Source organism: Cynocephalus volans, chromosome 9, assembly GCF_027409185.1.
Source record: "Cynocephalus volans isolate mCynVol1 chromosome 9, mCynVol1.pri, whole genome shotgun sequence".
NCBI lineage: Eukaryota > Metazoa > Chordata > Mammalia > Dermoptera > Cynocephalidae > Cynocephalus > Cynocephalus volans.
The window spans coordinates 92249206-92274863 of record NC_084468.1 but is presented as its reverse complement, the minus strand read 5'-3'; the positions used below and the strand labels follow the sequence as shown (position 1 = coordinate 92274863).

General features: G+C 37.7%; 1 protein-coding gene across 1 annotated transcript in view; it reads right to left on the bottom strand.

Moving 5' to 3' along the window:
* Positions 1 to 289: 289 nt before the first annotated feature.
* Positions 290 to 25658, bottom strand: part of GSTCD (glutathione S-transferase C-terminal domain containing) — a 153776-nt gene continuing 128407 nt past the window's right edge. Inside the window, exons 9-12 of the mRNA XM_063108439.1 lie at positions 17999 to 18132; positions 7843 to 7873; positions 4532 to 4601; positions 290 to 739 (exon numbers count right to left, since the gene is read on the bottom strand). Of these exons, the coding sequence (XP_062964509.1) occupies positions 603 to 739; positions 4532 to 4601; positions 7843 to 7873; positions 17999 to 18132 (372 nt within the window). The 3' untranslated portion in view covers positions 290 to 602. The remainder of the gene's footprint in view (positions 740 to 4531; positions 4602 to 7842; positions 7874 to 17998; positions 18133 to 25658) is intronic.

The window sequence follows — 25658 nt, the reverse complement described above, 5'->3', positions numbered from 1 at the left end:
TCACATAAAATGTTTGAACCAGGGATAATCTCCTTTGGTAACTGATGGGAAATATATTTAAAAGTAGTATATTAAACTACATAAAAGTTCAATTAACCCCAGCCTAAAAATAACCATACTGTAATTACCTGACTTGGTTTTTAAAAAATTATAGAAAAAGTACAATTGTTAAAAATATAAAAAACACAAAAATCTCACTGAGTCTAGTTTCAGTCTCCATGTGTATATCTAAATGATTATAAAATAAAGCCAAGTACATTGTTTTGAATTAAACATCACATTGGCAAGATCAGAAAAACTTGTGAACTAGGAAGGAAATTGTTATTCCAGTGACAGAACCTCCAGTATCACTCTGTTGGCAGCTGATACTTCAGGGGATTGTCATTATGAAAATCAGCAGTCCTTTAACCACATATTGTAAGAGCATTTGTGATGCTTTGCAGGCAGACTTTCTTCCAAGATTTTCCTGTTGCTTTCCTTCCTGAGCACAATAGATTCAAGATGGCTAATGCTGTTTCCTAATTATGTCAAGAACCTCCTGAGTGCTACTGCGCTTTCATCATGAAGATGGATGGCAAAACATCAAATGTGAATATCTCATCCTAAATGGGAACTCCCACGATCATGTTATTTTTGGGAGAGCAGCTCTCTGGCTCCATGGATATCACTTGAACAGAGTAGCCACGTTCTTCCGCAGCTCTTGCTCGATCCAGATCCACCAGGTACATGCACTGTTTTCCTGAAATATAGTTAAATGGTATCATGAGACATCCTTCCACTAGCAGTGTAATTTCAGTTTGTTTAATGGAATCTAAGCAGTGACAAAATCCACAAATACTATTGAGAATGTTGTTTATTTCCAAGTCCTGTTTAGTCTCTTCCAATTTAATTCTGGATCAATGTCGACAGAAGACAGTTATATATACATGCATTTCACAGACTTGTCTCTGCTAATAATTTAAAGAATGTTAACCTTTTCAAATGTATTTATAAATAAATCACAAATTAGAATCTCAAATTCTGTTTCCTACTTTGGTTAAAAATTCATTTAAAGACCTTTCCTCTGCTTTCCTTGTAAAATTACGTTATCCATAATATTGGGGGGAAAAAAATCTAAAGTAACATGCTGGCAAATTGCCATCTGAATGACATATTACATTTTCCACCCAGAGGTTTTTAGGACTATAAAGAAATGAGAAATGGAAAATATTTGATAACATGCTCAATTGCGTGCTAATTATTTCAGGTGGACATGTAATATTGAGTGTAATATACTCTTAATTTTCAGAGCTCCTGCTACTTCCTTCACAATCTTTGGAAAAAAGAAGAAACGTGACTGGCAAGCAAAGCAGATAATTTGTTTTCTTTTGGCAAACACAAACTTCAAACTTCAAAAGTAGCTTGAGAAAAAATGATTTGGGGCTGAATATATTCAAAGCTTTGGTTTACTTTTACATTTTCAATTGCTTTAAATTCAGTAAACTTCTTCATCTTCTTAGAAAAGGGTTACTGACTATGAACACCTTTATCCACTCCATTTTACCTAAATAATTATAATAATGCCTAAACAGTATTTTTAAATAATTTATTCGAATGACAGTGGAAACTGCGAAACTAAAACAACTTCAAAATTGAAGACAGATAACTAAAATAGAAAAGTTCTTCTGTAGAAGACAGAATCCTCACAGAAAAAGAAAGAATGGAAGGGGAAATCAGTAGGTAAGAATTGGCAATGAGAGATTTAGATTTAATATGTTTATTTCGTACATTTTCCTTAAAAGAGCCCATGCCATAAAGGATGAACTATGTAAGAAATGATATAAAAAAGAGATGTCTAGAATTCTGTTTAGGCAAAATCATCCCTTTTTCATCAACAGCCATTTGGCTGACATTCTTTTCCCCCCTTAAAACATTGTCCTTCCTTTAAGATATCTGTAAATGTTTCCCCCATCTATTTTTCAGTTTAAAATGAAACATTCTCTGTCAGAATGAGATGCTCTATATTCCTTCAATACCAACTCTGGGTTTACATTGCAGCTAAATTACCCTTGGCTTTGATCCCAGCCTAGTTAATTTTTCCTTTTCCATTATGTAGAAAAATCCCATGTTTTCACACACTGAAGTGTCTTTACAACTGAAATTCAATTGTTAGTATGCCTTTTGGGGCCTGGTGAACTTGCTAAAAATGTTCACAGAACACAGGGATGGCCTGTGCAAAGCGGACATGTAGGCACCTGATGGAGTCTATGGCTTTGTTTGAACCTGATTTATCCCCTTTCCTAACAGTGATTTTGCCAAATGCTCTTCCTCCTCGACTCCAGCATCTTCCGTTCCAGCCACTCCCTGTGGCTGATGCCTAAAATTCACATCTAACATGTACATATCCATCTACCATACTAATTACATCTTCATTACGAGTTACTTTGGTTTAAATGTGTCCCCTGACAAGCTTGTGTTGGAAATTTAATCCCCAATGCAACAGTGTTAGGAGGTGGGGCCTAATGAGAGGTGATTAGTTCATGAGGGTGGAGTGAATGAATTAATGAGAGTGGATTATTGTGAGTGTGGGTTCCTTATAAAAGGATGAGTTTGGCCCCTCTTGCTATCTCTCTAGCCATGTGATGCCTTCTGCCACACTGTGATGCAGCAAGAAGGTCCTCACCAGATACTGGCCCCTTGATTTTGGACTTCCAAGCCTTTAGAACCATGAGCCAAATAAATGTCTGTTCATTCTAAATTACCCAATCTGTCGTATTCTGTTATAGCAGTACAAAATGAACTCAGATATGGGTCTAGTGGAGTTTTATCAAATGTACATTTGATTAGCTCAAAGTGTTGTTGGGGACAGGAAAAGTTGGAAGAGGAGGGAAAGAGAGTGAGAGTGAAAGAGAAAGAGAAGTTGCAGGCAGGAGAGCACAGGCTCATTCCATATGTTTATGCCCCAGAATGTGAAAAAGAAGGAAATCACTTGTTTTCCCATTCTCAAGTCTTGCACGCCTTTCCAAGTGTGAGCATCTTGCCATGCTGACTTTGATTATAGAGTTTAAAGATACCTCTGAAAACAACACGGTCCCTGAATGCAAGCTAACTGCTTCATTTGGTGCGCTTAGACAAAGAAACTACACTGTTTTCCACTATACTATGTACTATGATCTGAATGTTTGTCCTGTCCAAAACTCATGCGGAAGCTTGATCCCCAATGTGGCAGTATTGAGAAGTGGGGACTTTGGAAGGTGATTGTATTGTGGGGGCTATGCCCTCATGAATGGATTAGTCCACTCATGGATTAATGGATTAATAGGTTAATGAATGAGGGAGTCATCCTGGGAGGGGCAGTGATAGCTTCATAAGGAGAGCAAGTGAGCACATTTACACATGCTTTTGCTCCCTTGCCATGTGATACCCTGCGCTGCCTTGGAACTGTTCAGAAGAGTCCCTCCAAAATGAAAGCCCTCACCAGATGCTTTCTCTTGGTCTTGGACTTCCTGACCTACAAAACTGTAAAAAATAAATTGTTTTTCTTTATAAATTACACAGTTTCAAGTATTCTGTTAATAAGTAATAGAAAACAAACTCATACACCATGGAGGTAAATGGGCTATGTTGGAATTTTGGAGAAAAAGTATGACAGTGCTTTTCAAATAATTTTTAAGATTAGTTTTGCTTCCACCCATTTATCTTAAACCATAATTTTAGAACCTAAACCTCCAGTGATTTGACTCCAGTGTGCTGGGAAGCAGTATTATAAAAATGGACAAGAGCTTCATGACTGGAATGAAACAATTTGGGTTCATAATGTAGTGCCATCGTCTACCAGATGGAGAACTCCAGGCAAACTTTTGTCTCGGTTCTTTCATCATTAAAACATAAATAATAGTATGTACCCTGTAAGTAGTTTTGTAAGAATCTACTGAGATAATAGGGGAGAGCATTTAGCTCAGTGCTTAAATGCATAGTAATTGTTGGCTGCTATTATTTTTCTAAATATCATCTCTTTTTCTAAAGTAATATCTTCAATAAGTTAATTACTTAATAAACTTGAAATTCTTTTGTGGGTCTTTCAATTTAGGTAATGTTTAATATTGCAAATGCCAAACAAGTTGGTCTATGATGAATAATATCCAAGTATACTTTTTTTCTGAGAAAGAAACATTATCATCCTACTTTAGACATTTTGTAAGGTATTAATTTTGGCCTGCATAGTTGACTTTTTCATCTGTGTTATTTTTGTTTATGGCTTTTGATAGATCCTAAAGTTTGTTCATAACAGTAAGAAAGAGATATAACACAAGAACTCTATTCAATGTATAAACTTTGAAAATGTATTTCAAACTATTAATGTTAACCAAAAATGGGGAAAACTGTTATGATACGGGTTTTCTGGGAAGAAAAAACTTTAGTTTCTTATTGATAAGTGGACCAATTTTTCATATATTCCATATCCATATTCCATGTCCATATTCCATATCTGTCCATTATTCCTAGTATATTGTGCATAACTACTCTACAGCTGCTCTGGGAAAGCACATACCTATGAGCCTTCGCTGGGGTGGAAGCTGGACAGCTGTCTGATCTGCAAATCTGCACAGAATCATGTGTTCCTAAGAGGAAAAGCAATAAAATGTGGGTTTATTTTAATCTTCTGCTTCAAAGTTGTAAAAACAAACAAAAAAACAGCTTCATTTCTCTGGAGTTCAATATTGTTTAATTAAATAAAGTACTGCACAAATAGTACTTCTGAAAGAAGCAAACTTTCAGAAAATGGTACTCAATAATTTCTTCCCTTCAACTGTACTGCTCTTCGGATGTAGTTCTTAAGAACAGATGCACAGAAAAATCCTCAGGACCATTTTGCCCAGTAACTTTTAGCCAAAATGTGATAACATGGCTACATTTTGCAGTTATAATGTGTTAAAAGACCTAAAATTTACTTATATTTTTCCCTGATAAAATTCATTTGAATCTCTGGAATGTGACTACAAGAAGACATGCTACATGACTTTTCATACTATCAGAGGAAAAGGAAGTAATGTAGGTCAGTTTGTGGCTTCTGTAGTTCTCTGGGATACCCAGCAAAGTGCAGTGCTGGCTACTCCTTGGCTTTTCCCAACTCTTCCCTTTACTCAGCCCCTTTAGAGAAGAGGAGTCTGGCTCTCTCACTCTCCTCTCGCTACAAAAGTCTGCAGGAAGTGTATCCCTTTCTGCTTTCAGACAAACCATAAAAAGGAAGGACCTGAAGGAATGGATGGGAATTATTACTTCTACTTAAAAATTTTAGGAAAGATTACATTAATGAAAAAAAGAAGGCTTTGAAGGGACAGAGGTGGTGACTCTGTACAACACTTGTAAATCTGTAAGTAGCCATAAGGTGAGTAATCAGGCAGAGTCAAAATTAATGCAATGCTCCTACGACAACTGTTCATTCAGAACAGCTGCAGTTTCCACATGTGTAAATAATCTCACCTGTCAGCTTAGCAAACAGGTTAAACAGACTCATCATTTGTCCTCTTAGAAATTTGTACATTAAATTTGAAGCCTCCCCTTTTTAATAAGGTAAATGAAATGACTGTGGCAATGTTGATTTTTTTAAAGGGCTATCTTTATTTCAACTTTTATGTATTTTTAAAAAAACATTTTAATACTTACTATAAAATGTAATGGCAACAGGTAGGAAACTAATAAAATGATTTGAATGAGTAACTTATTAAGCTTCCAGAAATTAACTGGCATCAACAAAGAGACAGAAGACGAATTTAGAATTACATAATTTGAAAAGCATGCCCTTTGTCCTCATGGTGTTTGTAAATTAAGATTCACTTTATAAAGGTAATGTCAATGCAATTCACAACCTCAGATTACATTCAATTCACTTGTACTAGTAAGTCTCACTATATTTTACTGAAATTATTTGTGTGCGTGTTCTCTTTAGTCAAGTTAAGTTCTGAAAGGGAAAGGAACATAGTAGGTACTCAGTAAAGGTTGCTGGCTAAATTGAACTATAGACAAAAACACTTTCAAAGTGACTCTCAAGATTTTGGGACACTAAGTTCAGTTAGTTCTACTTGCCAGCCCACCCCCCATCTTGATTAAGCTAAAAAATACTGACATGTAATCCTACCACAGAATCCAAGAAGCTAAGACTTCTTATAAAGCATTTACACCTGAGACCTTCAAAAGGGCTGGTGTGCAGGCAGTTTTTGAGGGTGTAGATGAAAGGGAAGATAAAGATCATGAACTGGGGTACCGGAGAGTTTCTACTCTCTGGAAGAGTCTGTGTGCCCCATCTCTACTCTTTAGAAATTTTACATTCTTTTCCAGCCAGTGAGACTGTGGGCAACCTATCTTCTTACCACCCTTGGTTTTTCCCATACATCCTCGCATTGTTTGCTTTACCTAGCATCACTCAAGGAAGGGATTAAAAACAGGGGTCTAGTTTTTGAGTTTTGTTTGTTTCCAATCATTTTCTACTTTATTGGCAGGGAGAGAAAGGTAAGGCATTTTGAATCTTACACAAATAAAGTTTTGGGGGTTCTATTGTTTCTCCCCAAATCCCATAGTTCCTTAGGATATGAAAACTTTTAATCTAGTAGGCAAAGGCCAGTGATGTTCTGGTTCAGGATAAAAGCATGAACACTGTACTTCCTCCTCTCTCTATAGGTATCTGCATATTTTTCTGGGGCAGAGGTGGGGAGAAAGTGAGGGTAGCAGGTAGGGTGGGAGACAGGGTTGGAAGTGGGTATTTAAGAATTGTAAAGAAGAGGTGAAGGAGATATGGCTGCTGAGATAGTACGAATGAACATCCTTAGGTCACTGTACCTCATTATTTCACTGTTAGAGAAAAAGGTAAAATTCCAAAAATGTAGGGGCTGATATATAAAATGAGATTATGCATTTTTAGTGAGTCTGTGCAAAAAGTGAAATTAACTGTGCTGAGATCCAAACTAATTTATGAACTTTTAATGGGATTATTTGTTTTTTTCTTAAATATTATCATTAGATTGCACTGTCGTGTTATTGACCAATTAGTTAGTGGTGATATTCAGAAAGCTGAAAACTCTTTTGCTCAGATTGGTGACTTAAAACTATGTAATGTTCTGACTATTTTTGGAAGACAATTCTCCATGGGTCTCTCGTGTTTCTTCTAATCTTGTAAGCAGAGGCACTCGCTGCCTTTTTTCCAGACCAGAATTTGGCAAACTATGGCCCATAGGCCAAATCCAGCCTATGACCTGTTTTTGAATCGCTCCAGAGTTAAAGTGTTCACATTTTTAAAGAGTTGTAGACCGACAACAAAAACAATAATGACAAGGACAATGAAGAAGAACATGTGGGAGATTTGTATGTGGCCAGCAAAGCCTAAAATATTTACTAACTAATCTTTTACAGAAAAATTTGCCTCTAGTCCAGATTATCTTTTCAAGCATGTTTGTATAATGAACAGTCTTGAACCAGATAGTGTCTCCCTCTGGAGCAAGGGCATGTGTCACCTGGCCCATTTCCTCTTGCCCTGTGGGAACTGGACCTCCAGGAGTAAGTGTGAAAATGATGGGACTCTCTCTACTGTAACAAGCTGTCCTTTTTTTCTCAGGAGTCTCAAATCTTTTGCCAGCATCTACTGTGGAAGGCTTGCAAGTGGGGTAAAAATCTCAAGAGTCTTCACAAATTTTGCTAACTACTTGAAGAGTTAATCTGGATTTGCAAAAAAAAAAAAAAAAAAAAAAGGCCACCATATTAGATGTTCATGAGTAATTCTAATAACTATAGATTATATATTTCACTAAAAATTTGAGAGGAAAGGATAAAAAACATGTTAGGAAGACATTTAAATCTTTTTAAAGTTACCTTGTATGATAAAGTTTTCTTGAATTGTTCACTGAAATAGAAAAGAAAATGAATAGTCATCACTCTAAATACCAATATTAAGGGTAAAATACCCTTAAAAAAACTAAATTATAAATAAAAATATGTATTATATCTGAAGAGGATAAAATGCTATCCTGAAGTAAACACTATGTCAGTTTGAAATGTCTTTATAAAAAGATAAAAGCATAACATCAGTATGTTATTTAAAGAATTTCTTTCAAAGATTGTTTACACTGTTGGAGAAAAACAGCCTTTTTTTTTTTTTCCCCCCTCTTTTCACGGAACACACAGATCCAGGTGTTTTAATACTAGTCAGGTGTGGTAAGGCCAACAGATCAGGAGACAATTGCTGTGTTTCTCAGTTTCCAAGATGAGGGGCTGCTGCACCACATAGGGCCACATGGGAGAAGCACCAGGATTGGTCAGGAGGCAGAGGGAGTGGGGTAAAATGTGGGCAAGAGCATTCATTGTGGTCTCTGTGGGAAGGAACAGACAAGGCGGGGTAAGTAGGTGTAGGACTGGCTCTGTGGCATAAGAGCTGTCCCTAGTTGTCTGGTACCTGTCCCTGAGGTATATATAGGGCAGGGGGATAGTGGCTCAGAACTATAAGAACTTGATAAAGGACTAGTTGGGGGTAAGAGCTCTAGATTGGTTAGTTTGCCTATGAAAGACTCACTTGTAGACAAGTCCTTTATTATCTCTAGGAATTGACTAGCTCTAGGAGAGCTAGTCTCTCCAAGATCAGCAAGACCCCAGATGTCAAAATACCAGAAAATTAAAAGCATAATTAATATATCAGGAAATTAATGCTGTCACAGCTATTAAAGGCAAAAACACATTCAATAAACATTATGTCTTTTATTAATGCTGTAGCCTTCATTCTTAAGTCATTCAAAAGCCTATACATTTGGTGTTAAATTTGTATCAGTGCCAATCTGTTTAAGGGAGTATTTGTTTCCATGTATTATAGAAACAGTATGCTGCTTATAAATTCCCAACTTCATCTTTGGTGATTGAGATCAGTCTCAAACATAAAGAAAGAAACGAACTTTTTAAAGACTTTTTCCAAGAACAAGGGAGAAAAATGTCAGTAAATGTACAGGGGTGAGAAAAAGTTGACACTAAATTGAGACTCTAAAATTGGTTAAATTAGATAATAGGCTGAACAAATCAAATCTGCATTCTTAAGAATCTCTATAGTGCTATACTTATAAATTTCTTGATGAGTTGTAGAAATATACATTTTATCAGTATAGATTTAGAATAAAATGAAATTTCAGCTGAATAAGCCTCAAATTATATTTTATTTTTTGCTTTTCAAAAGTTTCCTTGGTTTTCTCTCAACTAGTTGTAAATTATATTTTTTTAAAAAAACAAAACAATGAAAGACAAAGAAAAAGAAGGTTATCACTTATATTTTGTTACTTTAAATTACTTCTACAGAAGCCTGTAAGTATAAATTCTAATCAAAATTTTCTAAGGTTTCCTAAAAGTAATGATGCAACTGCTCAAGAAGTCGTTTTTGACAGATCATAGGACAGGCTTTACAAATCTAACATAGTTAATCTACTCTCTATTTAAAATGATTATCATGATTCTCAATAGCTATGAATCAGAGACTAAAACTGTCATGAACACCAAAAGGTTGGCCCTGCAATTGGTTGGGTTAAAGTAGTGAGAATTAAAATCTCTCCCTCTAAAAAAAAAAAATTGAAAAAATAAAATAAAATAAAATCTCTCCCTCTTCTATGTGGGTTAAGGAGTGTAAAAATGGCTGTCAAGCTTATAGAGGGAAATTTTTTTAAAAAATATTTTTTTAAATTTGGGGTGGCTGGCCAGTACAAATGTTTGTAGATTAATCATCAACACCCATGGGCAGTATTTAAAAATACTACTGCTAATACTGTTACTAGCAACAGTTCACAGTTATTGAGCACTTACCCTATCACACTTCTAAGTGCTTTACACACATCATTAAATTCTCACAAAAGAGGGTTTCAAGATGGCGGCGGCTGCGGCGGCTGCGGCGGCTGGCGCGGAGTAGCTGAGGTGGAAAAGGTGGCCACTGGGCCTCAGGCAGCCGGGAAACTTGTGGACCTTCCTCTGGCCATCTCTTAAGGGAGGACTGCTGCTGCTGGCCGGTCGTGGGGGCTCAAAGCCACTTTGCCCCCGGCAGGAGAGGCTGCCTCATTTACAGGCAACAGCTTTGAAGTGTGGAGCAGGAAAAGAACTGATTCTTAGCTGCAAAAGCGAGTCTTGAAACAGGGAAGACGGCGCCAGGGCTGCTGTGGATGCAGCCAGGATCCCGGAGGCTGGGGCCGCACTGAAGGTGGCCAGCTGCCCTATTCAGGATCCGAGGTTTCAGGCCGGCATTAAAGAAGATTCCTGGGAGCGCCCGAGCGGCGCCGCGACTGAACAGCCCGAGGCGGCAGCGCCGAGAACACGGAAGGCAACAAACCAGAGACAGAGCGAGCGCCCGACCTGGCACAGCACTGTGAGTGATCCCTGGCCCACGCGGCTCCCGCCTGCACCACCAGGCCACTCACTGCCCCGGTGCTGCCTCCATTTTCCCAGGTGCGGGCAGCTCCGCCCTGCTTGGCCATCACTGAGCCCATTTGCTTGGCCTGGCGCGGGGCTTTCCGGACCCTGCGGGCCGGCCTCCTCTCCCACTCCCTCCACGGTTCTCTGGCGGGGCTGGGGGTGTGGGGCGTCCCGACCAGTGTTGGGAGGGCTAGAAAGTACGGGCGGGCCGACTGTCACTCCACCACACCCTGGACTCCGGCCCCGGTAAACTTCATGTTACTGGGAGGCAGATAACATCTCTGCGACCACCAGTTTGGAAAAAAGCCTAACGAATTTCTGGTTGGGAATAGTGTGGTAGGAGAGTTCCCAGGTCCGCTTGAACCTGCCGGAGAGCAGGCTGCAGGCAGGCACTAGACTCGGTTTATACCGGGGGGAAACAAAGGTGAACAAGACCCGAGAAAGATCTACACAGTGCTACAAAGGCACCCAGAGAGACCGGTTGTCTGTGCCTAGCAGAAACCTGATAGGCTTCCTGGGCGAGGCGGTGCTGAGCAGGGTCTTGAAGGCCCAGCTGATAGACGAGGGGTGCAGAAGACACGCCCCAGCCCAGCACAGTGTGCACAGAGGGGGGAGACGTGCGGCCAGGGAGGCGGAGACTCGACAGAAACCACACACCCGGTGGGGTCGCCACTGCATGATCTAACAGCCTGGGCCAGAGCACACGGAACGGGGAGAAGTCCTGTACAGAAAGTGAAAGCTCAACAGAGATCACACACCCTGTGGTACGTGATCCACCAGCCCAGCAGAATACAAGCTGACCAGAAAGGTGGATCCCCGGAGAAGCCCAAGACCCGAGGCAACCACACACACAAGACACTAGAGGCCAACTGAGCAGTCACGGCGGGAGCCATACCAAATTAGCAACCACAGCAACATCCTAGTTAGTCATTAGTCTCAAACCGGTGGACTGTGAAACCCCCTGCCACAATGAATAAACACCAAAAAAAAGACACCAGAAATACAAAAAATCAAGAAAGTACACCACCAAAAGTTAATAAATCTCATACTCTAGATCCTATAGAACAAGAAGCCCTTGAAATAACTGACAAGGAATTTCGAGTGATAATTCTAAGGAAACTGAATGAGATACAAGAAAACTCAGCTAGACATCATGATGAAATGAGGAAAAGTATACAGGATCTGAAAGAGGAAATATACAAGGAAATCAATGTCCTGAAAAAAAATGTAGCAGAACTTGCTGAACTGAAGAAATTATTCAGCGAAATAAAAAACACAACGGAGAGTTTAACCAGCAGGCTTGTCGAAGTTGAAGAGAGAACCTCTGAACTTGAAGATGGGCTGTTTGAAATAACACAAGCAGACAAAAAGAAAGAAAAAAAGAATCAAGGACATGGAAGAAAATCTGAGAGAGATATCAGACAACCTCAAGCGCTCAAATATCCGAGTCATGGGTATTCCAGAAGGGGAGGAAAATGGAGATTCCATTGAAAACATATTCAACAAAATAGTGGCAGAAAACTTCCCAGGTATAGGAAAAATCACAAATCTTCAGATCCAGGAAGCTCAACGATCTCCAAACGTATTCAACCCAAAAAGGCCTTCTCCAAGACATGTCATAGTCAAATTGGCAAAACTCAGAGACAAAGAGAGAATCTTAAAAGCTGCAAGAGAGAAGCGTCAAATCACCTATAAGGGAGCCCCAATCAGGTTAACATCAGACTTCTCATCACAAACCCTAAAAGCTAGAAAGGAATGGGATGATATTTTCAAAATACTAAAAGACAAAGATTGCCAGCCAAGAATACTCTACCCTGCAAGGCTATCCTTCCGAAATGAGGGGCAAATAGTATATTTCTCAGACAAACAAAAACTGCGGGAGTTCACTACCACAAGACCACCCTTACAAGAAATCCTCAAGGGAGTACTGGGTTTGGTTCCCGAAAAATAACTACCACTGCCATAAAAACCTAAGAAAAATCTAAACCCGCTAGTACAATAAAAATGGCATTCATGAAGAGAAAACAAGCTAACAAAAACACTATCTACAACCTAAGGAACCAACAAACAAAGAAACCAAACAGTAAATCAGAAAGCAAGGAACAAAAGACACCTAAGACAACCAAACAACCAATAAAATGCTAGGAATAAATCAACACCTTTCAATAACAACTCTTAATGTTAAAGGCTTAAATTCCCCAATTAAAAGACACAGACTGGCTGACTGGATCAAAAAGCAGGACCCAACTATATGCTGCCTACAAGAGACCCACCTCACCCATAAAGATTCACACAGACTAAGAGTGAAAGGATGGAAAAAGATTTACCATGCAAACAGAAAAGAAAAACGAGCAGGAGTGGCTATTCTTATATCTGACAAAATAGACTTTAAACTAAAAACCATAAAAAGAGACAATGAGGGACACTACTTAATGATAAAAGGACTGATCCATCAAGAAGACATAACAATCATAAATATGTACGCACCCAATGTTGGAGCAGCCAGATTTATAAAACAAACTCTATTAGACCTAAAGAAGGAAATAGACACTAATACCATAATAGCAGGGGACCTGAACACTCCACTGTCAATATTAGACAGATCATCTAGGCAAAGAATCAGTAGAGAAACACAAGATCTAAACAAGACTCTAGACCAATTGGAATTGGCAGATATCTACAGAACATTCCACCCAACAACCTCAGAATATTCATTCTTCTCATCAGCACATGGATCATTCTCCAGGATAGATCACATATTAGGTCACAAATCAAGTCTCAATAAATTCAAAAAAATTGGAATTATCCCATGTATCTTCTCAGACCACAATGGATTAAAACTAGAAATTAATAACAAACAAAACTCTGGAAACTATGCAAACACATGGAAATTAAACAGCATTCTACTTAATGACATATGGGTCCAAGAAGAAATCAAGCAGGAAATCAAAAAGTTTATTGAAACTCATGAAAACAATGATACATCATACCAAAACCTGTGGGATACTGCAAAAGCAGTATTGAGGGGAAAATTTATTGCATTAAATGCTCACTTCAGAAGAATGGAAAGATGGCAAGTCAACAACCTAACACTTCACCTTAAAGAACTAGAAAAACAAGAACAATCCAATCCTAAAGTTAGCAGACGGAAAGAAATCATTAAGATCAGAGCAGAACTGAATGAAATTGAAAACCAAAAAACAATTCAAAAGATCAACGAATCAAAAAGTTGGTTTTTTGAAAAGATAAATAAAATTGACAAACCATTAGCATGGCTAACAAAAAAAAGAAGAGAGAAGACTCAAATAACAAAAATTAGAAATGAAAAAGGCGATATTACAACTGATTCATCTGAAATACAAGGAATCATTCGAGACTACTATAAACAACTATACGCCAACAAGTTTGAAAATCTGGAGGAAATGGATAAATTTCTGGACACACACAAGCTCCCAAAACTGAACCGTGAAGACGTAGAAAATTTGAACAGACCAATAACAATAAAGGAGATTGAAGCTGTTATCAGAAGGCTCCCAACAAAGAAAAGCCCAGGACCAGATGGATTCACAGCAGAATTTTACCAAACATTCAAAGAGGAATTGACACCGATTCTTTACAAACTATTCCAAAAGATTGAAACGGACGCAAATCTCCCAAACTCATTCTATGAAGCAAACATCATCCTGATACCAAAACCAGGTAAAGATATAACCAAAAAAGAAAACTACAGGCCGATATCCTTGATGAATATAGATGCAAAAATCCTCACTAAAATACTAGCAAACAGAATACAGCAACACATACGAAAAATTATTCATCATGATCAAGTGGGATTCATCCCAGGGATGCAAGGTTGGTTCAACATACGCAAATCAATAAATGTGATACACCATATTAATAAACTCAAACACAAGGACCATATGATCATCTCTATAGATGCTGAAAAAGCATTTGATAAAGTTCAGCACTCATTCATGACAAAGACCCTCTATAAGTTAGGTATAGAGGGAAAGTATCTCAACATAATTAAAGCCATATATGCCAAACCCACTGCCAATATCATCCTGAATGGGGAAAAGCTGAAAGCTTTTCCTTTAAGAACAGGCACTAGACAAGGATGCCCACTCTCACCACTCCTATTCAACATAGTGTTGGAAGTACTAGCCAGAGCAATCAGAGAAGAGAAGGAAATAAAGGGCATCCAGATTGGAAAAGATGAAGTCAAACTGTCCCTGTTTGCAGATGACATGATCCTATATATCGAACAGCCTAAAACCTCTACAAAAAAACTGTTGGAATTGATAAATGATTTCAGCACAGTAGCAGGATACAAAATCAACACACAAAAATCAGTAGCATTTCTTTTCTCCAATAGTGAACATGCAGAAGGAGAAATCAAGAAAGCCTGCCCATTTACAATAGCCACCAAAAAAATAAAATACTTAGGAATTGAGTTAACCAAGGAGGTGAAAAATCTCTATAATGAGAACTACAAACCACTGCTGAGAGAAATTAGAGAGGATACAAGAAGATGGAAAGATATTCCATGCTCTTGGATTGGAAGAATCAACATAGTGAAAATGTCCATACTACCCAAAGTGATATACAAATTCAATGCAATCCCCATCAAAATTCCAAAGACATTTTTCTCAGAAATGGAAAAAACTATTCAGACATTTATATGGAACAATAAAAGACCACGAATAGCCAAAGCAATGCTCAGCAAAAAAAATAAAGCTGGAGGCATAACACTACCTGACTTTAAGCTATACTACAAAGCTATAATAACCAAAACAGTATGGTACTGGCATAAAAACAGACACACTGACCAATGGAATAGAATAGAGAATCCAGAAATCAACCCACACACTTACTGCCATCTGATCTTTGACAAAGGCACCAAGCCTATTCACTGGGGAAGGGACTGCCTCTTCAGCAAGTGGTGTTGGGATAACTGGATATCGATATGCAGGAGAATGAAACTAGATCCATACCTCTCACCGTATACTAAAATCAACTCAAAATGGATTAAGGATTTAAATATACACCCTGAGACAATAAAACTTCTTAAAGAAAACATAGGGGAAACACTTCAGGAAATAGGACTGGGCACAGACTTCATGAATACGACCCCAAAAGCACGGGCAACCAAAGGAAAAATAAACAAATGGGATTATATCAAACTAAAAAGCTTCTGCACAGCAAAAGAAACAATTAAAAGAGTTAAAAGACAACCAACAGAGTGGGAGAAAATATTTGCAAAATATACATCTGACAAAGGATTAATATCCAGAATATATAAGGAACTCAAACAACTTTACAAGAAGAAAACAAGCAACCCAATTAAAAAATGGGCAAAAGAGCTAAGTAGGCATTTCTCTAAGGAAGATATCCAAATGGCCAACAGACATATGAAAAAATGCTCAACATCACTCAGCATCCGGGAAATGCAAATCAAAACCACATTGAGATACCATCTAACCCCAGTTAGGATGGCTAAAATCCAAAAGACTATGAACGATAAATGCTGGCGAGGCTGCGGAGAAAAAGGAACTCTCATACATTGTTGGTGGGACTGCAAAATGGTGCAGCCTCTATGGAAAATGGTATGGAGGTTCCTTAAACAATTGCAAATAGATCTACCATACGACCCAGCCATCCCACTGTTGGGAATATACCCAGAGGAATGGAAATCATCAAGTCGAAGGTATACCTGTTCCCCAATGTTCATCGCAGCACTCTTTACAATAGCCAAGAGTTGGAACCAGCCCAAATGCCCATCATCAGATGAGTGGATACGGAAAATGTGGTACATCTACACAATGGAATACTACTCAGCTATAAAAACGAATGAAATACTGCCATTTGCAACAACATGGATGGACCTTGAGAGAATTATATTAAGTGAAACAAGTCAGGCACAGAAAGAGAAATACCACATGTTCTCACTTATTGGAGGGAGCTAAACATTAATATATAAATTCACACACACACATACACACACACACACACAAATCGGGGGGGGGAGGGAAGAAGATATAACAACCACAATTATTTGAAGTTGATACAACAAGCAAACAGAAAGGACATTGTTGGGGGGGAGGGGGGGAGGGAGAAGGGAGGGAGGTTTTGGTGATGGGGAGCATTAATCAGCTACAATGTATATCGACAAAATAAAATTAAAAAAAAAAAAAAGAAAAAAAAAAAAAAGAAAAACTACTTGAAACACAAACTTTCCAAATCTGTCAAAAAAACAACAGAACCAAGAAACTCAGTGAACCTCAAAAAAGATAAACTCAAATAAATTTACACCCAGATACATGATATTTTAATTTCTGAAAAGGTAAGTATAAGAAAAAAAATTCTTCAGAGCAGCCTGAGAAAAATGATGAGTCACATACAGAGGAAAAATAATTCGAATAAGAGAACAAAGATTCCAGTGACTAGATTTCTCATTCACAGAAGGAGGTGAAACCATCTGCTCTGGAGGCCAGAAGGAAGTGGCACAACTTTTTAAAAATGTTTAAAGAAAAGAACTGTCAGCCCGGAATTTTATATACAATGAAAATAGGGACATTCTATAAAGAAATTTTCAAGTGAAAGAGAACTGAGACATTTTTTTCACCAGAACATCTGCTATAAAATGATCAGTAAAAGAAATTCTTCATGCAGTAAAGAGATTATAACAGAAGTTATAATATTAGTGATGAAATAAATATCACATATATATGTTATTCTCCTCATGAGGTATTACATTATATTTGATGGTTGAAGGCAAAAATTATAACATTCACTGATGGAGTTTACAAGGTAGGGAGAGGCATAATTTACATAATAGAATTACAAATAAGGGGGGGGGTTGTGAAAACTATATGGTAAAATATTGATATTAGCAGACTAGAAGTATTTATACTGTGTGTATAATGTTTGTACATATACTGTAAACTATCACACAACTACTAAAAGTTATACAAAAAATATAAGCTTAAAAAAAACAAACAAAAAAACATAATTAAGCAAAGTAAAATACTAAGAATGTTCAAGTAACCCAAAATAAAGAAAAGGGAAACAAAAAAAAAAAAAATAAATAAAATAAAAAAAAAATAAATTCTCACAAAAAACCTTGAGGTAGTTAATACTATAACTCTCATTTTGTAGATGCAAAAACATAAGCAAAAAGAGATTAAGTAAACATAAGAAACAACTTATAATAAGATGAGAAGCCACTATTTGTATCCAGACGGTATACTTCCAGGTTCTAAATACTTAACCACTATACTGTACTGCCTCTCAAAGATCATTTTAATTTCATTTAGAAGTACACAGAGAAATGCTGAAGCTGACAGACCTATATTGGCTGACTCCTAGATGGACTTAATTCTAAATTCCAACAAGAGCTGGATCCAGGAGAAAAATCAGGAACAAGACATGAGGGAGATCCTTCCTTCCTTATACAATTGTTTATAAACAATACTTGCCATTGTGAAAAGAGGAAAAGAGTTCAAAACTGAAATCTCATTGCAACTTTATTTCAAACAAGTTTCATGCATTGGTTTATCCCCATATGGGTCTTAGATAGAACACTAAATTTCACCTTTTTGGAAAATTAAACTTCGAGGTGTTCTGAATGAAACCATAACAGCAAGGACATGTGACGAAGGACGCCCGTGTCTTGATGCAGTGCTCAATCACCATGTCTGTTGCCACTCCACAAGCATGTAACGCCACCTGGAAAATAAAACCAGACCTTCGCACAAGTTCTTTCTTAACTAACAGTGCAACTTTTGTGTCCCCCCTTTTTTATTAAATTTCTGTGACTGATTCTCAAAAGGTTTCAAGTTACTGGAATGTAACTCTATAATAGTTTAAATAGTTGTCATTTAGACATATCAAGGAACTACTTAGCTATTTATGTTAATTAAGAAAATTAAGCAAGGCTGAAAGATTACAAATGGAACATTGCAAATAAAGCAAAAGATTCATTCAGTGGGAAATTTAATGCAATCTTAAATGCGGAAAATTTAATATATATATGCCTAACCAGTGCTCTTGCTGATCATGAATTTAGTTTAGTTGTAGCACTGTGGCAAAAGTACTAGATTTGAAATCAGAATCAGTCTAGAACTCTAGTTGGCTATGTTACCCTGGGCCACTTAAAATTTAACTTTTTTGGGACTAAGTCTCCTCAAAAATAAACTATGGTTAACAATATTGAAAAATCACAATGCTGTTGCAAAAACTAAATAAAAATGTATTTGAAAACCTTTTCAAATGCTGCATGAATATAATCTAATCAGTGTTGTATAAAACTTGATCAAATCATAATTATTGAGTACCTTTCAAGGTGTTCTCATATACATAATAACAATCTTTATAACATAATAACAATTCAATGATAAATTGAAGGAACTAAACTACTTTCAATTGGTTTATTTAAAAAGAAAAATAAAACTATAAATTAGAATAAAAAGTAGGGCTTCAATAATTCATGAAAATAAAAATAACTCTAAAAATGATTTTAAAATGTTTTCAAAACACACATCCTTAAATAGATCTATACTTATTACAATCTAAAGTAGCTAATTATGAAAATTAGCAAAATAAAGCAAAATAGGATGCTATTAAGGAAAAGCAGATGGGGGGATCCAGAAAAATGAAAAATTACATTTTGCCAGAAAAATGCTCAGATCTTCATTCCATTCTGGACAGAGACAAATAGTACTGGATTATAATTTTATCTTCTAGGGACAGATTTCACCAATTTCAGGGTAGGGAGGGGCTCTCCGGGTGAAGAACAGATTTTCTGGAAATTTCTGGATATAAGGTATTATAAGCCTGATTCCCCTTTCACTATGGTAATGGTAGTATGTTTGTCCCCTCCAAAACTCATGTTGAAATTTAATTGCCTTTGTAACAGTATTACAGTGAGGTGGGACCTTCAAGAGGTGATTAGACCATGAGGGCTTTGCCCCCATGGGTGGTATTAATGCTGGTTAAAAGGGTGAGTTCAGCCCCGTTGTCTCTCATCCCCTTGCCTTCTGCCATGTGGTGATGCAGCAATGAAGCCTTTGGCAGATGTCAGCATCTTGATATTGGACTTCCCAGCCTTTAGAACTGTGAACCAATAAATTTCTGTTTATTATAAATTAGCTGGTCTGTGGTATTCTGTTATAGCAGCAAAAATGGAGTAAGACACCTTTTGGACTGGAAAGCTAAAAACAATGCTATTATGAGAAGAGGAAAGCAAGATCTCCACTCCCAACCTTTTCCCTGAATTCTCCCCTTCCTTGTAGACTTACATGGGTTACATAGAAGCCAACAATGTATGATTGCTGTCAATCCAACTTTCCTGTTTCACGCTGAAAACAGTGCCTAGGAAGCCTGCCACTCCAGTGAAGGCAGAGACAACTACAGGGTAATGGAAGAGTATAAAACCTTGATTTCTCATCTGCCCCTTTTATTTAGTCAGCTTTGCAGAGTGAAAATTAAGCTAATCCTATTTCCATGAGTAGCTGGAGACTATCTCATAGTAAAAATTATAGATGGATTTTCCCCTGGAGGGAGAGAGAAGAAAACTGACACTCACTGAGTGCCCTTTAGGTGCTGGCACTCAGATCCTTCTATGCTCATGACAACCCTGAAAGATTTTACTATCTCCATTTTAGAAATGAGGAAACTAAGGCTTGGAGAAATTAAGAACTTGCCCACAACAAAATGGCTACTGAGGGGCAGGATCCTGACCTCAAAGCCTGACACCATTCATTAATTACATCAGGCTGCTTCTCCACGGAACCCTCTTGAGGCTCTGAACAAAGAAAAGTTTAGGCTATTTGCTTTTATAAGCCTCTCTTTACTTAGGTTCACATTCACTTTGCTACATGGAAAAGAGTGAGTTTATTTCCCTCATTTAAATAAAATAACTAAATAGAAGAACTATTTACACAATGGATTTTAGGTCTAAAGGTTTTACTGCATCACATACTCCTAATTTCCACAGTCATTGAATGCAAGTCAGAAATAACAGACAAATAATGAAGAGAGATATAGGCCAGTGGAACCATTTGACTATGAAAATTTAGCATACAATAAAGGTGGTATTACAAACCAGGGGAGAAAAGCTGGACTTTTTAATAAGTGATGCAGGGTTAAACTGATAGTCATATGAAAAATAAAGTTTAGAATTTTCTCCTCCTCACCACACTTAAGAAATAAATTTCAAATGGATTAGAGATTTAAAATGCAAAAAATAAGGACATTGTTGGGTGGGAGGGAGGAGAGGGAGGAGGGAGGGAGGTTTTGGTACTGGGCCACAATAATTAACCACATTGTATACCGACAAAATAAAATTAAAAAAAATAAAAATAAAAAAAAATGCAAAAAATAAAACATGGGTGAATTCCTCTATAACCTAGGAGAGTGGGAAATAGTTCCTAACTATGGCTAAAAATCCACATGCAATAAGGATTACAGTATAACCTTATGGTTAATCAACTTGACAAAATCAAAAATTTAAAAAACCTTTTAAATGGAAAAAAAAAAAAAAAGCCCACAAAAAAAAAATCAGCAAAAAGATAACTGACAAAGCAGGAAAAATATTCACAACTTACATCATAAACAAAAGGTTAATGTCCCTAATATATAACAGCTTCTAAAAATAAAGAAAAAGCCAATACTCTGATAGTAAAATGAGCAAGAGATTTGAACAGACAATTCATAAAAACATGGAAATAGTACTTAAAAGTTGGTCAACAGTGCTGAAAATAAGAGAAATAAGGATTTAAACTACAAAAAGGTACTATTTATCACCTATTAATGTGGCAAAAATCCTAAAATTTGATGATAGTCTATTGGCCACACTGCAAGGAAACAGACACTCATATATTTCCACTGGCAATACAAAAATGTCACAACCTTACTGAGGGAGAATTTAGCAGTATCTAGCTAAATTACATACATAATATATGTACTCTCACTTCTAAAGATCTATCCAAGAGACACACTGGCAAAAATATAAAAAGCTCTCTTCATTGACTTGCTATTTGAAATAACAACAAAATATCTGAATATTTGAAATAATAACAAAATGAAAACAACCCAATTTTCCACTGACAGAGGACTGGTGGAATAAACACAATGGAACATTCAGCAGCTGTAAAAAGGAATGAGGACTATCTCTATACACAACCATGGAGTAATCTCAAAGAGATATTGTTAAATGAGAAATAATATTAAAAAATCTTCCAACTCTTTTCAGTAATCATGACTGGTGGTTATGTTGTGTGTTTTTAGGACTCTAGTGTGTATATTGTGGTATAAAGCAAATAAGAAATATGCTGGTACCATTAGGAAGCAGAGATGTTGATTTTTTAAGCATGGAAGAAAGAAAAAAGAGATAAAAGATAGATAAATGATGCTAAGCTAAAACCTCATACTTCTGAATTTAAATTGGAAGTATTAGTATAAACTCATGATGATTTTGTTAATAATAATAATAATAATGATAATAAAAGTATTGTGTCGCTTACATTACTGTAAAGCCTAGAAACAAAGACCAAACCAGCAGCATTGATCATCCCTAGTACCTAGAATGTGGTATTCTAAATACCACTTTTCCCTTAAAAGAACACAGAGATCTATGGAGAAATAGCTGATTCATGAGACAGAAAATATACAAGATGAGCTGGAACATTTTGTTATACCAGAAAGCAAGAAAGCTATCAAAATACTATTGAAGCTTTGTCAAAAAGACTCAGGAGCAACCGGAAGAGGTTCCCACTGAACAAAGATGGGAATATTTGAGCATCAATGAGAATAATAACTGCAAGGATCTGAAGTATTTCAAATATTAAATCAGTAAGTCAATTATTATACCAAAAAAAAAAAAAAAAAAACCCCACAAAAAAACCCTCATTTGTCACTTTTGCTAGATAGCCAACTCACCTTGAAAACTGGAAAAATATAAAGAATCAAGTTTTATCTGGCCTTTCCTATGTGAATTTCATTTCAGGTAGTTGATAACAGAAAGTAAATGAAGACAGAATGATAGAATTAAGAGTCTCACCATTTTGCAATCTGTATTGAAATAAGGAGCTAGGGACAATAATTATGAATGTTGTTAATATTACACAATAAACAACCAGACTTCTGATAAAACACTACCAGCACCTAATGATGTAGCCTTACCCCAAAACTGAACCTGAATCTGATTATGCCTCTACAATTTTAGATCGAACTACCAATTTTTAGGTAATATAGGGAACAGGGTAATATGTGAAACAACACCAGGGGGATGCAATTAGTAAAGTCCACATTGTGGAAAACTCTAAATGACATGGTTTTGTAAACAAATAAATAGCAAAAAAAAAAAAAAAAAAAAAAAGAGAGAGAGAGAGAAAGAGACAGGGGTAGTGTGGTAGGCAGAATGATCCCCTAGTCCATGTCCTCATTCCTGGAAGCTAAGAATATGGCAAAATGGATCTTTGCAGATATAATTGTAAGGACTTAAAAATAACAAGATTGTCCTGGACTACATGGCTGGCCTCAGTCTAATCACATAAGGCCTTAAAAGCAGAGAACTCTCTCAGGTGGGAAGCAAGAGAGAGAAAACAGATGAAGAAGCCAGAGAGATTTGAATCTTGAGAAGGACTTGACCCACTGCTGGCTTTCATGGTAAAGGAGGCCATAGACCAGTGAATGTGGGTAGCTTCTAGAAACTGAGAACGACTCCTGGCTAACAGTCAACAAAGGAGCAAGGACCTTAGTCCTTTAGCCACATGGAACTGAAATCTACCAACAACATGAATGAGATTCTCTCTGGAAGTAGATTCTCCCACAAAGCTTCCGGATAAGAGCTCTGGCCTTATGAGATCCAGATGAGAGAAACCAGTTGAGATCACCTGGACTTCTGATGCACACATCTGTTAGATAATAAATTTGTTATTTTAATCTGCCACGTTTGTGGTAATTTGTTAGAGCAGAAATAGAAAATGAATGCAGATGAACACCTATAGATTTTAAGCATTAAGATTCATATCAATCATTTCAATTTTTGTACCTTTTTTCAATCCTGATTAGAATAAATACACCATAGTTCCAGTCAAGATGGCAGAGTAGACAGTTCCTAGTGTTGCATTCTCCCACAAATCAACCAATTTGCAACTATTAAAAAGCAACAACAGGAGACCTGAGAGCCATGCCTGAACAAGCAGGAGCTGTGTGCTGTGGGATCCCCAGCCCAGGCCAGTGCCCGTTGCCTGAGAGCCGCTGGGCCCACATGCCTCATGCCCCGAGTCAGACATGCTGGAACAGGCAGGCGCCACATGACCCCCAGCGCCGGTCAGTGCTTGTCACCCAGAAAGACCTGAGAGCCATGGGGCCCACACGCCCCAAGTCAACCACACTGGAACAGGCAGGAGTCGTAGGACCTTGAGACCAGGTCAATAACCGCCACTTAGAGAGGCCTGAGAGCCACCAGGCCCACACTCCCTGAGTCAGCTGCACCAGAACAGGCAGGTGCCACAGGAACCCCAGCCCAGGCCAGCTCCCACTGCCCAGAAAGGCCTGAGAGCTGCTGGGCCCACAAACCCCGAGTCAGCCATGCTGGAACAGGTAGGTGCCATGGGACCCCCAGTCCAGGTTGGTTCCTGCTGCCCAGAGAGGCATAAGATCCCCTGGGCCCACATGCCCTGAGTCAGGTGCACTGGAAAAGGCAGGAGCTGTGGGACCCTCAGCCCAGGCCAGTGCCCACCACACAGAGAGGCATGAGAGCCACCGGGCCCACATACCCAAGTCAGCTGTGCCAGAGCAGGCAGGTGCTGTGGGACTCCCAGCCCAGGCCAGTCCCTGCTGCCCAGAGAGGCTCAAGAGCCATGGAGCCCACACACCCTGAGCCAGCCATGCCAGAACAGGCAGGTGCCATGGGTCCCCCAGCCCAGGCTATTCTGCAGTGCCCAGAATTGGCAGTCGCTTCAGATCCAGACCAGACATCAGGGTGGAACAAGTTGATGGTGATATTCCCTGCCACAATGACTAAACACCAAAGGAAAGATACCAGAAATATGAAAAATCAAGAAAGTACATCATCACCAAAGGAAAATAATAACTCTCAAGCTCTAGATCCTATAGAACAGGAAGTCCTTGAAATGACTGACAAGGAATTTCAAGCAACAATTCTAAGGAAACTAAGATACTAGAAAACTCAGTTATACAACACAATGAAACGAGAAAAAATGTACAGGACCCAAAAGAAGAAATGTACAAAGAAATCAGTGCCCTGAAAAAGAACATCGCAGAGCTTGTGGAGCTGAAGGATTCATTCAATGAAATAAAAAACACAACAGAGAGTCTAAACAACAGGCTAGAACAAACAGAAGACAGAATTTCTGACCCTGAAGACAGGCTGTTTGAATAAACACAGACAGACCAGAAAAAAGAATTTAAAAAGTTGAAGAAAACCTAAGATAGATAACAGACAACTTTAAGTGCTCGAATATCCGAATCATGGGTATTCCAGAAGGGTAGGAAAAAGGAAATGGCATTGAAAACATATTCAACGAAATAATAGCAGAAAATTTCCCAGGTATAGGGAAAGTCGCAGATCTTCAGATTCCAGGAGGCCCAAAGATCCCCAAACACACTCAACCCAAAAAGGTCCTCTCCAAGACATGTTATATGGCAAAACTCAATGACAAAGAGAGAATATTAAAAGCTGCAAGAGAGAAGCATCAAGCATCTGTAAGGGAGCCCCAATCAGACTTTTCTGACTTTTCATCAGAAACCCTAAAAGCCAGAAAAGAATGGGATGATATATTCAAAATACTAAAGGACAAAAATTGCCAACGAAGAATACTTTACCCAGCAAGGCTATGCTTCTGAAATGAAGGGCAAATAGTATATTTCTCAGACAAACAAAAACTGTGGGAGTTCACTATCACATGACCAGCCTTATAAGAAATTCTCAAGGGAATACTGGCTTTGATACCTGAAAAACAACCATCACTGCCATGAATACTCAAGAAAGAACAAAACCTACCAGTAAAACAAAAATGCTAACAATAAAGAAAAAATAGTTTATCTACCACCCCATGAAACCAATAAACACAGAAGACAAATGGAAAATCAGAAAGAAAGGAATAAAAGACACTTAAGACATCTAAACAAAAATCAATAAAATTCTAGGAGTAAATCAACACCTTTCAATAATAACTCTAAATGTAAAAGAATTAAATTCCCCACTCAAAAGACACAGACTGACT